At 41.7% G+C, this 13,028-nt stretch overlaps 1 protein-coding gene across 1 annotated transcript in view; it reads right to left on the reverse strand.

Annotated features, from left to right (window-relative positions):
- Window positions 1-13,028, reverse strand: part of LOC101360049 (putative tetratricopeptide repeat protein 41) — an 88,603-nt gene that overhangs the window by 24,459 nt on the left and 51,116 nt on the right. Inside the window, exons 9-11 of the mRNA XM_004374012.1 lie at window positions 11,453-11,592; window positions 5,366-5,537; window positions 519-666 (exon numbers count right to left, since the gene is read on the reverse strand). Coding sequence (XP_004374069.1) covers window positions 519-666; window positions 5,366-5,537; window positions 11,453-11,592 — 460 coding nt within the window. The remainder of the gene's footprint in view (window positions 1-518; window positions 667-5,365; window positions 5,538-11,452; window positions 11,593-13,028) is intronic.

Consider the following 13,028-nt stretch of genomic DNA (forward strand, 5'->3'; position numbering starts at 1 on the left):
GGGCTGGATGATTCTTTGTTGTGGGACCTGTCCTGTGTACTGTAGGATGTTTAGCAGCATCCCAGGCCTGTACCTACTACAGCAGCACCCCCTCCCCCTTGCTGTGACAACCAAAAATGTCTCCAGATATTGCCACACGTCCCCCGGGCAGCAAAATCACCCCTGGTTGAGGACCGCTGAAGTACAGCATAAAACCAAAAAACCAAACCTGTTGCTGTTGAGTCAATTCTGACTCACAGCGACCCTACAGGACAGAGCAGAACTGCCCATAGGGTTTCCAAGGAGCGGCTGGTGGATTCCAACTGCCGACCTTTTGGTGCAGCCAAGCTCTTTAACCACTGTACCACCAGGGCTCCGAACTAGAGCATGGAAATGCTAAAATCCAACATTTCATAGCCAGATCAGTTCAATGGGAAATAGATTAGCAGAGTGGGTCAAGTATATATTAATCATAACAACAAAAGCTAGTACTGAAAACAAAAAAAAAAATTTTTTTTTCAGGATGAATGCATGCTTACATCAGAACGCCTTCAGTGTATTTCATGGTAGCTTGATCCCTTGGGTTGCTGTCCAATAACTTGGAAAGTTCAGTAGCATATTCCAAAATGTGATGTCCTTTTAAGTACTCCTCCGACCCTGACTTTGTCAGGTTGTTCAGCACTCTGCCTGCAGGGAATCAATTTTGGCAAAGAATGTGATGCTTAAGGATTTTTTCCACAAGACAGTAAAAATGTCAGTAGGCAGAGCATTTAATACCATTTCTGTGTCACTGCCAATAGCCAGACTCTTTTCTTAATAAATTAACTACTGGCCTACACGGCATGGGTTGGTTTTCCTATAACAAGGTTGCATGTGCACGGCAGTTATAAGGCCAAGGAGCTAAGACAATAGATTGAATCAGAATTCTAAGTCTGCTTTGCAGATTCACAGGTCAGAAATAGAGTGAGAACACAGACATAGTGAAGCCAGTCGTCACTGTGGTAACCAGGTCCTACAGAAAGCGCCAGCACATTTTGTTGTGATAGGACACAGCAAAATGATAGAGCCTTGCAAGAAGCAAATGAATATGCCCCATAAGCCCAATTAATTAATGATAGGATATACCTAGATACACGTAGCCTTGGAAATGTACCCTCTGCAAGGACCCAACAATTTTGCTCCTTTATTGAGAGTTACATATTATCTGACAAGAACAGCAAGTGTTTTCTAAGCCATGTTTTGTTATGGGAAGAAAAAGAAAAAAACACAATAATATTCCCAGAGGTATTATTAGAGCATTGCTGACAGTTAAGATAAACAGATTTAACTTGCTGTGCTATGGAATTCAGTCTTTATTATAAAGGGTTACCATTAAATTATCAAGAATTATCGCTTTTCATCATCCATCATACCTAATTCATCATCATGACCTTTGCACACACCTCACCCTTTGCATACACTCCACCCCCCAGCATCCCCATCCGGAGCCTTATGCCTCTGCCCTGGACATCAGGCCAGGACAGCCACAAAGCTGGTCTCCCTATATTCACTCTTGCCCACACACACACACTCACACCCCTGCTGCCACGGAGTCAGTTCTGACTCACGGCGACCCCATGTGTCCACTCTTACTCACCATGTAATCCATTCTCCATACAACAGCAACGCTGACCTCAAAACAGTCAGCAGGTGATGCCATTCCACCCCAAACCCTACAATGGCTTCCCCTCACTCTTAGAATAAAATCCAAATGCCTGCCTGATATAAGCCCTGCATGGTCAGGCCCAGCTCCCTCCTGCCCTTGCCTCACAGAGCCTCTTCCATTCTCAGGCCAAGCCCCCTCCCACCTCAGGGCTCTGCACATGCTGTGCCTTCTGCCAGGACTGCTCCACCCCAGCACCCCTCCCTGCATGTGACTCCTGCAGTCCCTTAGGTCTCAGCTGAAACGTTCCCTCTGCAAGGAGGGCTCTTGACCACCCTTGCCCAAGTGGGCCCCTGCCTCCACCTTCTGCTGTAACTCCATCTCGTTTGTCTCTCTCACTGCATTTATTACAAACCTGTAATGATTTCATTTGTTGGCTCACTGGTGTTTTGCATGTCATCTCCTTTAGGGGGCAGAGTTGGTGTTTCTTTGCTAGGACAGGTCTGGGGCACAGCAAGCCCTCAACAGATACTTCGAATGGGTGAACTCTGGTCAGGCTGGAATGCTCACTCTCCTCTCTTTATCTGCTTACCTAGGCCCTAAATCCCCACCTGACTCTTGCCAGGAGACTGCAACAACAAGGTGTTCCCATCACACCAAAAAAACCAGTTGTCAAGCTGACTCCGACTCACAGCAACCCCATGTGTAGAACTGCGCTTCATAGAATTTTCAATGGCTGTGATCTTTTGGAAGTAGAACACCAGGCCTTATCTCCACAGTGCCTCTGGGTAGATATGAACTACTAATCTTTTGGTATGTGGCCTAGTGCTTAACCATTCACATTCCGCAAGGACTCTATTCCCATTATGGCTACTGTTAACGATGCTGATTCTACCTCCTACCTCCAAGCATTGTTTCATCTGGGCCTCACCCACCTGCTGGCTTGGCCTCCTTGGAGAAACATGGCTGTCTACAGCAAGCCAAGATCTACCTAACCCCTTGGAACTCTGCACTCGACTGCCCAGCTGCCTCTGGAGGACCAGTCCCAGCATCCACGTGAATGTTCCTGGTTTCCACCTGGCTTCCCCTGTTCACCAAGGTCCCAGCATGCTCGTGAGTAGACCTGCCTGCATTAGGAAAACAGCTCGGAAGCTACACTCTATATCTTGAGGGTTACAGCCTCATAAACGTCAGAGCTAGAAGAGATTCCATACAACAAGGAGATATGAGGACAGGCTTTAGAGTCACAGAGGCCTCGCTTGGACTCCCAGCGCTGGATTTACCAGCTTTGGGAGATGAAGTAGGTTAAGTAAGTTATTTAATCTCTCTGATATTCAGCTTCCTTGTCTGTAAAACAGGTGTAGTAATACTTAATGTTGTTGTCATTAGGTGCCGTCGAGTTGACTCCAACTCATAGTGATGCCATGTATAACAGAACAAAACACTGCCGGGTCCTGCACCATCCTTACAATAGTAGGTATGTTTGAGCCCATTGTTGCGCAGCCACTGTGTCAATCCATCTCACTGAAGATCTTCCTCTTTTTCGCTGACCCTCTACTTTACCAAGCATGTAACACATAATAACCCAAACCAAACCCACTGCTATTGAGTTGATTCCGACTCATAGCGACCACGCAGGGTTTCCAAGGCTGTAAATCTCTACGGAAGCAGACTGCCACGTCTTTCGGGGAGCTGCAGGTGGTTTTAAACTGCCAACCTTTTTGTTAACAGTTGATTGCTTTAACCACTGCGCCACCAGGGCTCCGTGTAATAAATAACACATGAAGTATATTTAGAAAAAAAGAGATAACAGTCTCTTGTACATAGTAAACAGTCAACAAATGGTAACTATTAATATAAAAGTGAATTCAAGCCCCTCATTCTACAGATGAGAACCTGAGGCATATAGAGAGGGTAAGTAGCTTGCCCAAGGTGACCTCTGATCTTAGGCCATGGTGGTAGATTGCAAAAATGGCTACAATTTTCCACGCCACCCTGTACCCAATCCCCTTTGCACTGCAGTTCCTCCCATCAAGAGGTGAAGTCTCTTTCTCCACCTCTTAAATGAAGCCCCATGACTTGCTTTGAGCAACTGAATACAGCAAAATGGGGTGTTGTGCCAGTTGCATGCCTAGACCTAGACTTCTGTTCTCCCTTTTGGAATCCTAGGAGCCACCAGGTGAACAGGCCCAGGCTAACGTCTTAGAGGATGAATGACACGTGGCCAGCCAGACAACCACTAGCAGCCCCATCAGTCCTGCCAGTTGGCCTCAGTCACTTGAGTGAATCCAGGCCAAATCTGCTGAGCCCAGCCCAGGCTGGTGGAATCATCCACTGATCCGTAGACTCATAGGCAATTATAAATTGTTGTTGTTTTAAGTCACTGAGTTATGGGGTGGCTTGTTATGCAGCGAAAGCTAATTGATACAGCCATTTAAGTATGACTTAAGTCTAGAGTCCTTTAGTCTGACTGTAAATCAGTAGGTCAAAAATGCCTAATACGTTAATTCACAAAACACTATATTAACGGTACCACAAATGCCCTAAGCATCAAATACTGGAGAATAAAACAGTACCACTAATGTTAATGTTAACCATTAGTAGCAGCTACCATCAATGAGTACTTAACTACGTGGCAGGCACTGTTCTGTGTGCTTTACATTCTCATATGAGCACTTTCAGTCATCACAACAACGTGTGTAGATGCTATTTTTATCCCTACTTTACAAGTAAGAAAACTGGGACCCAGAAAGGCTAAGTAATGTGTCTAAAGGCACACAGCTAGTAAGTGGAGAGAGGGGATTTGAACCCAGAAAGGCTGGCTTCAGAGTCAAGCTCTGAATGGATGCACTCTTACTGCTCAAAGCCTCCTTTCCCAAGGTGTGTCATAACAGCCTTGGGCATTCTAAAAGAGTGGTCTGTCAGAACGAGGAGTGCTTTATGGTCAACCCTTATACACCCACCAGCCCTCCAAAAAAATCAAGCAAACAGGAACCCTCATCCATTGTTTGCAGAAAGGAAAATGGTACAGCTGCTGTGGTTTCGCAGTTCCTCAAAAAGTTAAACACAGAACTACCATATGACCCAGCAATCCTAATCCTAGGTATATACCCAAAGGAATTGAAAGCAGGAACGCAAATAGAAACCTATATGCCAATGTTCATTGCAGCACTTTTCACAATGGCCAAAAGGTAGAACCAAACTAAATGTCCATCAAAAGATGAATGTATAAACAAAATGTGGTTCATACATACAGTGTAATATTATTCAGCCGAAAAGAGAAATGAAGTCCTGATGCACGCCACAACACGGATGAACCCTGAAAACATTATGCTGAGTGAAAAATGTCAGTCACAAAAGGACAAATACTATATGATCCCACCTCTATGATACAGGTAAATGTATAGAGACCAAAGCTTATTAGTGGTTACCAGGGATGGGAGAGAGGGGGAAAGGGGGAGTCAATGCTTAAGGGGCACTGAGTTCTGTCAATGGTAGTGAAATAATTTAGAAAAGGATAGTGGTAATCATTGTACAACATGATGAATGTAATCAAGGTCACTGAATTATACATGTAAAAATGGTTGAAGTGGCAAATATTTTCCTATATATATTTTACCACAATAAAAAAATCAAGCACACATAGCCATTTTCCTTTTTTTGTGGATGGGATGGGCATATTCCAGAAAGAGTCTGACTCTGTGAAACACAAGAGGTTACTTCTTGAGCACATGTCCACCATACCTTGTTGCTTCACCAAATTCGGGTGCTTTTTTAAGTTACTGGGTGAAAAGTACATCAGGTTTGACCATGCTTTCTGGAAATACTGGAACCCTTCCTGAGTCATTCCTGTTTCAAGATACAACTCTCCAATAGCATTCTGTACCATGAAAAGCATTTCTGTCAGGGATTGACTCTGTACAAAATGGAAAGGAAACTACTCGTGAGGAAACACAGCATTAGAACATGTAGATCCACTAGATACCCAACCTGAACAGAGGCATTTCATAATGAACTTGTAAAAGATTACACACTTTACATTATTTGTTGGAGAATTTTAAGTATTTCTAAAATAATGGTTACAGTGATATAACCAGATAAAAATGTTTCTTGGGAAATATTCCAAATAAATTGTGGAAAATATTTTCACAGGTTGTTAATTAATAATAATAATACATTTTGAAAATAATAACATGATAATAATATCTTGCATATGTTAAATGTCCCAGAGGTGATGGAACCCAGGATTCAAATGAGCAGCTGAAAACTCTTCCCATGTAACCCTTGAATTCAAGTGTGACAAAAGATCAGCTAACTTCACACTTGACACATTTTTGCTTAGAGACTTGAATTTAAATTCCCTTTACTCACCTAGCATACTTATTTCAGGTGTACTTAAACTTCAGTATCTTAAATCACTCCTCTATCAGAACCAGATTAATGTATAAGAATACACTGGTTGGATATAATCTTTTGAAGCCCAATGTAAGAAATAAGAGTAGATGAGTTACCTGACTGATGACATCTCCTTTCAGACAACTTAATACTATTATATCATATTATATTATTGTTAACAATGAATATATTTGGTAACTAACAATGGCCTATACAAATGGACAGCATTTTCATCATCATTAATTACATAATACTTTATGCTATACCAAAATGTTAGCCTAGGAAAGGATTGACTGAGCCTGGCTCCCTGGTGTGAATTCAAAGACTTTTCTCCTGTACCTACTGCAATTCTCTTCCACGTGAAACTAATTTTTTTGTGGCTTGACCCAGAATTTCCAACAGATGTCCTACAAATAGGTTACATCTACTCCGAGATATTGATCTCTTCAGCCCCGGAAGCAGACAGGAGTAGTCTGGAATTCCTAGGCCTGTTTTACTCATCCCTCAAGTGTTTCTGTAAACTTGTCCTGCTCTCAGCAGCTATTCCAGATCTCATCTTTGCACTTCATAACCCTCAGATTCAAAGATGACCTCTGTTTTGACTTTACTGAGATCTAATCTACTCTGAAAGATTGCCCTCCGATATTGGTTAGGATTATGATTGGCTGCAAGTAACAGAAAGCCCAGATTAACAGTGGCTTAATTTCTCTGTTATGCAAAAGTCTGGAAGTGGGTGGCCCAGGGCTGTAGACACTCCACAATGTCAGAGACATCGTATCTCATTTCTCTACCTCACCTGACCTCCATTCCCAAGGACACCTTGTGGTCTAAAATGGCTGTCCCATCTCCAACCATCACATTCACAATCCAGCCAACAGGAAGGAGGAAAGAGAGAAGGGCACAGCTTTCACTTCATGGAAACTTCTTAGAAGTTATCCACATCATTTCCATTTACATCCTATTGGCCAAAACTAGTGAGGCATATACTCATACTTAGCTTCAATGTAGGTTGAGAAATGATGTCTTCATTCTCCACAGCAATTGGCTCAGATAAAAATGGGGGAGGGGGGTCATTGCTTACTATAAATGAAAGGGAGAATAAATATTGAGAAGTTAAAATAGTCTCTAATACACCTCCATTACCTTCTTCCTTTACATTTTAAATTTCAAATCTCTCCCTAGTTCATCTTCCTGCTCCACACAAACGCACATATCCTAGATCAAACTTGACCTGAGCATGATGCTACCCTGACTTGTCATCTTTCTCCTTTTACTGACAAACCTGTCAAACAAGCATCAATGTATGCTGCTTCTCCACTTCATTACCACACCAAATCAAAAACCAAACGAGTTGCCTTCAAGGCAACACCAACTCATGGTGACCCCATGTGTGCACAACAGAACTGTGCTCCACAGGGTTTTCAAGGTTGTGACCTTTTGGAAGTAATTGCCAGACCTTTCTTCCAAGGTGCCTCTGGGTGGGTTTGAACTGCCAATCTTTTGGTTGGGAGTCAAGTGTTTAACCATTTGCGCCATCCAGGGCACCTCATTATCACACACTCACCTCTGAAAGCCCAGCAAATTGCCTCCTCCCTTACCCCCTCCTGCAGTCCCACAGGTTATCACTGACCCCCACTCACCAGACCCAGGAAACTTTATTCAGTCCTCATTTGTCTGGACTTCTAAGCAGCCTCTGAAGCATGTCTAAGAAACATTTGACTTCTAAGCACTCCCTCCTTGATTTGGCGGAAACTGTGATATTCTGATTCTCTTCCAATCTCCCCTCCTTTATCACAAATTCTTCTTTCCTCTTTCTCCTTCTAAATATAAGTAATTCCTCAATAACCAATTCCTATTGTCATCTAGAGACCTTGTTTCCTCTTGTGGTTTCAGCATTCATGTGTATGTAGACATCTCCCCAATCTCGTTCCAGATTTCCAATCCCACATTTGGCTGGATACTCTATTTTTATATTTTTCCTGAACTGCAAACTCAAAGTGCTTAAAATTCATCATCTTCCTCCCCAAATACAGATTCCTCTTCAGATATCCTCACTTGTGTCAGCCAGACTCAAAATCTTGGGGTTTCCTTGATTCCTTTCTGTATCATAGCCACATTTCCAATCAGTCTGAGAGTGGGGCAGAAGTCCCTATTACAGGGAGTCCGACAGTACCTCAACCCACCATCAGATCACAGCAATCCTTCCCCCTCTAAATCCTACTGCCCACATGGTCAGTAACACCAATCAGCACATCAAATGTGGTCTTATATTATCCACTTTCTCTTTATGAATACGTGTCTTTTATTTCCTCCTCCTATCCCAGAGTATCTATCTACTACTTGTGGGCAGAGACCCCACAATCCACGCATTGAGCTTTGTGCTTCGTGGGCATTCAATAAATATTTGTTGATAGTCACAGGGATTATAAAACACAAATCCAGTTTCTTAGGTCACAGTCTATCCTAGTCAGCACCTATTGAACACTGACTAAACTAAGCACTTGCCATGCATGCCCTCACTGGATACCCACAGCAACCCTAGGAAGTAGGGACTAAAACTCTTTGCTGTCGAGCTGATTGTGATTCATGGCAACCTCATGTGTTACAGAGGAGAACTGAGCTCCATAGGGTTTTCCTGACTCTAATCTTTACAGAAGCAGATTGCTAGGCCTTTCTTCCACAGTGCTGCTGGATGGGTTCAAATGACCAACCTTTCAATTAGCAGCCAAGCGTAAGCCATTTGTGCCATCCAGGGACCTTAAGTAGAGGCTATTACTCCTATATTACAGGTGGGGAAACTGAGGCTCAGTGACGTTAAATAAATCACCCAAGCTCACATGGCTAGGAAATGGGAGAACAAGCGACTCAAACTCAGATCTGTCTGCCTCCAAAGCATTGCTCTTTATAATTTTTTAACAAGTAAGCCTCTGTCTGCTGCATAAACAGAGGCTCCTTCACAAATGTGTCCTTTGGTTTTCCTGCTGCACAGTGTACCTACTGTGAAGTAGTGGGGTGGGGGGAAGTAATGAGAACTATTTCTTTAACAAACATGACATTTAAATCAGGGTTTCTCCATCCCAGCACTATTGACATTTTGGGCCAGGTAACTCTTGTGCTGTGGGGGACTGTCTTGTGTTGTGTAAGATATTTAGGAGCATTCCTGTCATCTACCCACCAGATGCCAATAGCATATCATCCCCAGTTCTGACGATCAAAAATGTCTCCATATATTGCCAAAATGTCCCGAGGGGCAAAATTGCTCCCAGTTAAAAACCCACTGCATTAACTTAAAAAACTACCTTATCTGAAGAAACAGTACGCATGTATGTATCACAGATAATAAGATCTTTTCCTTCAAGAATGTTAGGCACATATTTCAAAAATGTTATTGCCCAAAATAGTTCTAGAACTTCTCTTTTGGAAATGCCATCAGAGCCTAAAAAATTGTTTTAATAGTCTCCATGGTGGCTAGTCCCAAAGAACTGCTGCAAACATATTTTGAGAGTAGAATCACAAGAGTACTGCGTCAAACATATTTGGAGAGTAGAATCACAAGAGTAATGCCTCTAGAAGGAGTACTCTGAATGGGGGAAATTCTCTTTGAATGTCTAAGCTTTGGAATGCCTCCTACGAAGCCAGCCTGCTTCCTTCACGACCACGCCACAGGTATTTCTCAGGTTAGGTTTCATCACTGAAGTGCTGTAGCTGCTGAGTTCCAGCTAGACTGGGAGCCCCGTGAGGGCAGAAACTGTGCCTGCCTCTGTGGCTGCTCTCAGCCCAACTCCCAGCACGGTGCTCGGCCTAGGCGACGCCCTCAATGAACATTAGCTGAGTGAGTGAATGAGGGAATGACTACAATCAGGACTCAATAATTACCTAATCAATAATTGGTGCTTTTCAGATAGATATACATCAGTGATAGAAAATGTGGACCTTATAAAAGAAAAACTGGTCAGGGGACATTCCATAACCACAATAGGGAAACAAGTGGGTCACTGGAGTCTACTCATTCTATTCCCTGAAAGATGAAAGAGTAGTCAAAATACCTTAACTTAAACTCTTCATATTATTTCTAACCTACGCCTCATTACTTTATAACCCAAAGACAGTAATAACAAAATAGCTACCAGTACTTAAGATCTTACTAGGAAGAAAGTCCTGGTGATCTACTTCCAAAAATTAGCCAATGAAAACCCTACAGATCCCAAGAGAATGTTATCCGATATCGTGCTGGAAGATGAGCTCCCTAGGTTGGAAGGCACTTAAAATACACAGTGGTTGCAACAATGGACACGAGCATGCCAACAATTGTGAAGATGGCACAGGATTGGGTAATATTTTGTTCTGTTGAACTCAACTTGACAGCAACTAACAGCAAGTTAAGATCTCACTATGTGCCACATTGTGTGAAGTACTTTGTGTGAAGTACTTTATGCACTCTCTTACTTGATCCTGTCAACAACCCCATGAGACAGCTACAAGAATCCTTAAAAGTGAGAACACATTGGGTCAGAGGTTAAAATCCTCGCCAAGGTCACACAAGCAGTAAGTGGCAAAGCTGGGATTTAAATCCTGGCCAGTCTGAAAACAGCCCATGCTCTATTCACTACTCCATGCTACCTTCTAAGCGCACAATGGTATTTCAAATGCAAATTGATTTCTTGATTCATTTTCCTGTTTATTAAGCACCCACAGGTTTTAACATGCTGTGGAAGATACAAAAATTTGTAAATAAGGATGATTTCTGACATAAAGGTACTTGCAAAGTTGATTTTTATAAATCTCTTTAAATAGAACTTCTTCTATAAAGATGTGTGTTGATGGGGGTAGGGGTGATGTATTAAAATTTGAAGGTCTTTGTGTTAAAATAAAAATTGCTTTGGCTTTGTTTTGGGTGATACCTACCTTCGGTCCACAAACTCTACTAAGAATAGTGAAAATGTGTAATTTTTTTTTTAAAGCGCAGTTAAATGTCATCCTAAACACAGTTACAGTTATATAGTATGAGTGATGTTTTCATTGTATTCAACAAAGCCAAAAGTTCATATTTCAGGAAATGTGAATCAATATAGGGACAAAATAATTGACCAACCTTCCCTAAAATCTTTACGAAAGTTATAACAAAGTCTTTATTACTTCCCTTCAATCCATCACTGTATTTCCGTTTAGGCTTTTCGATCCTTCCTTTTTCCCCCTGAGAGTGACATCTATTCATTCATGTTATAATGACTCTCATCTATTTACTGCTTGCTATCATTAATGTACAGTTTGAGGCATAGGTTGAAATCATGGCTTCCTCACTGATGAACATAACCAACTGATTCTTCTAATTATCCGTGCACTTAATTATAAAGGAACAAAGGTAGGTGGTATCTGAAAAATATCTAACACAAAAGGGACAAAGTTTGGGAGGTTTAAAATGATTTCTCACTTTACCTGGACTAACATGTCCTCAACACTCAGAAACAACTCTTCTGCTTCCTTGGTTTTGCCTATACACTTCAAAAATCTCGCAATAAAGAATATTAATCGGCATTTGTCAACGGTGGTAACCTCGAAAACCCTGCTTTCCAGCACTAGAACGAAAAGAAAAGCAAATAAACCTAAAGCATATTTAGAATGGAACAAAGAGTACCCATTGCTTAATTTTGATAGAGAAGTTAAATACATTATCCATTCAGTGTTTCTCTCTCAATGGATTAGCACTTTGTTTTGATAAGGTTTACATATATTACCAAGTATTTTAGCTATGAAATGAAAAATAACTATGATGCTCTTAAATAAACTTGATATATAAATTCTAAGGACTAGAGGGTCAAAAAGAGGATTTGTATGACTCAATCTACATTATTGCCATAATTTGTATTTTGGGGTGACTTTTTCAGGCAAAGAAGAGGTGTTTAAATTTCTTATGCAATTCTGCCCTCTGTTGCAACCATCTTGAATTGCAAGCTTTAACAGAAAAAACAGAATGTTAAAAGAATAAAATAGGGGAATACATATATATACATATATATACCCATACATACACACTCACATATATACTTTTCATATACAAATAAAAATATGTAGAATTCTAACTTGAAAACCCAATTAAATACGTGGTACTATAAAGTCATCATTTTCAGAATTTCTCTTCTCATGTGTTCCAGTATCTAAACTTCTACATTTGTTCATTTGTAACACTTCCAATCATTGCATCTAACGTGTTTGACATAAATATATTCCTTGTTCCTCTTTGCGTTCCTTTGCACATGCTGTAGGCCATCCCAACTTCAAATGCGCTGCTGCTTCCTTGTTTGCCAGCTTTTCTGTGGATGACCACTCATGCATGGAGTAAATATTTATTGAGCACGAACGCTGTCTCAGGCAGCATTCTAGGCTCTGAACAAGTCATGAGCAGACAGACAAGGTTGAAGCCTTTAGACCCACAGGTGGGGGTGGGGGAGGGGAGGGGAGGAGGAAGAGGGGTGGGTGTGGAGTTTGAGCTAGAGCTATGGTTCTCCAAGTCAAAGAGCAAAAACTAAAAGAAAGTCAAGGGGGAGAGAGTGCTAAGGGCCAGAGTCCAAAACATTTGTCCAAAGTGACCGTCTGACTGGACAGCACCATAAAACAAAACGCAACTAATGAGGCACAGCAGTCCAGGGACACGGACTAGAAGGCAGGAGGGGACAGGCAAGCTGGTGATAGGGAACCCAAGGTTGAGAAGGGACAGTGTTGACATGTCATGGGGTTGTTAGCCATTGTCATAGGGCAATATGTGTACTGTTTAACGAGAAACTATTCTGTTCTGTAAACCTTCATTTAAAGTACAAAAAAAAAAGAATCATCTATATGCGATCAAACTGACAACAGCAACTCAAAAGGTTTGATGGGAAGCCTGGGGGCAGTGAGTTGAAGATAATGTTGATGGAATCATTTGGAAAAGGATAGTGAGAATAGCAGCACAACTGGAAGAATGTAATCGATGTCACTGAACTGTACACGTAGAAATTTTTGAAATGGTGTATCT

Source organism: Trichechus manatus, unplaced genomic scaffold, assembly GCF_000243295.1.
Source record: "Trichechus manatus latirostris isolate Lorelei unplaced genomic scaffold, TriManLat1.0 scaffold00027, whole genome shotgun sequence".
Classification (NCBI taxonomy): domain Eukaryota; kingdom Metazoa; phylum Chordata; class Mammalia; order Sirenia; family Trichechidae; genus Trichechus; species Trichechus manatus.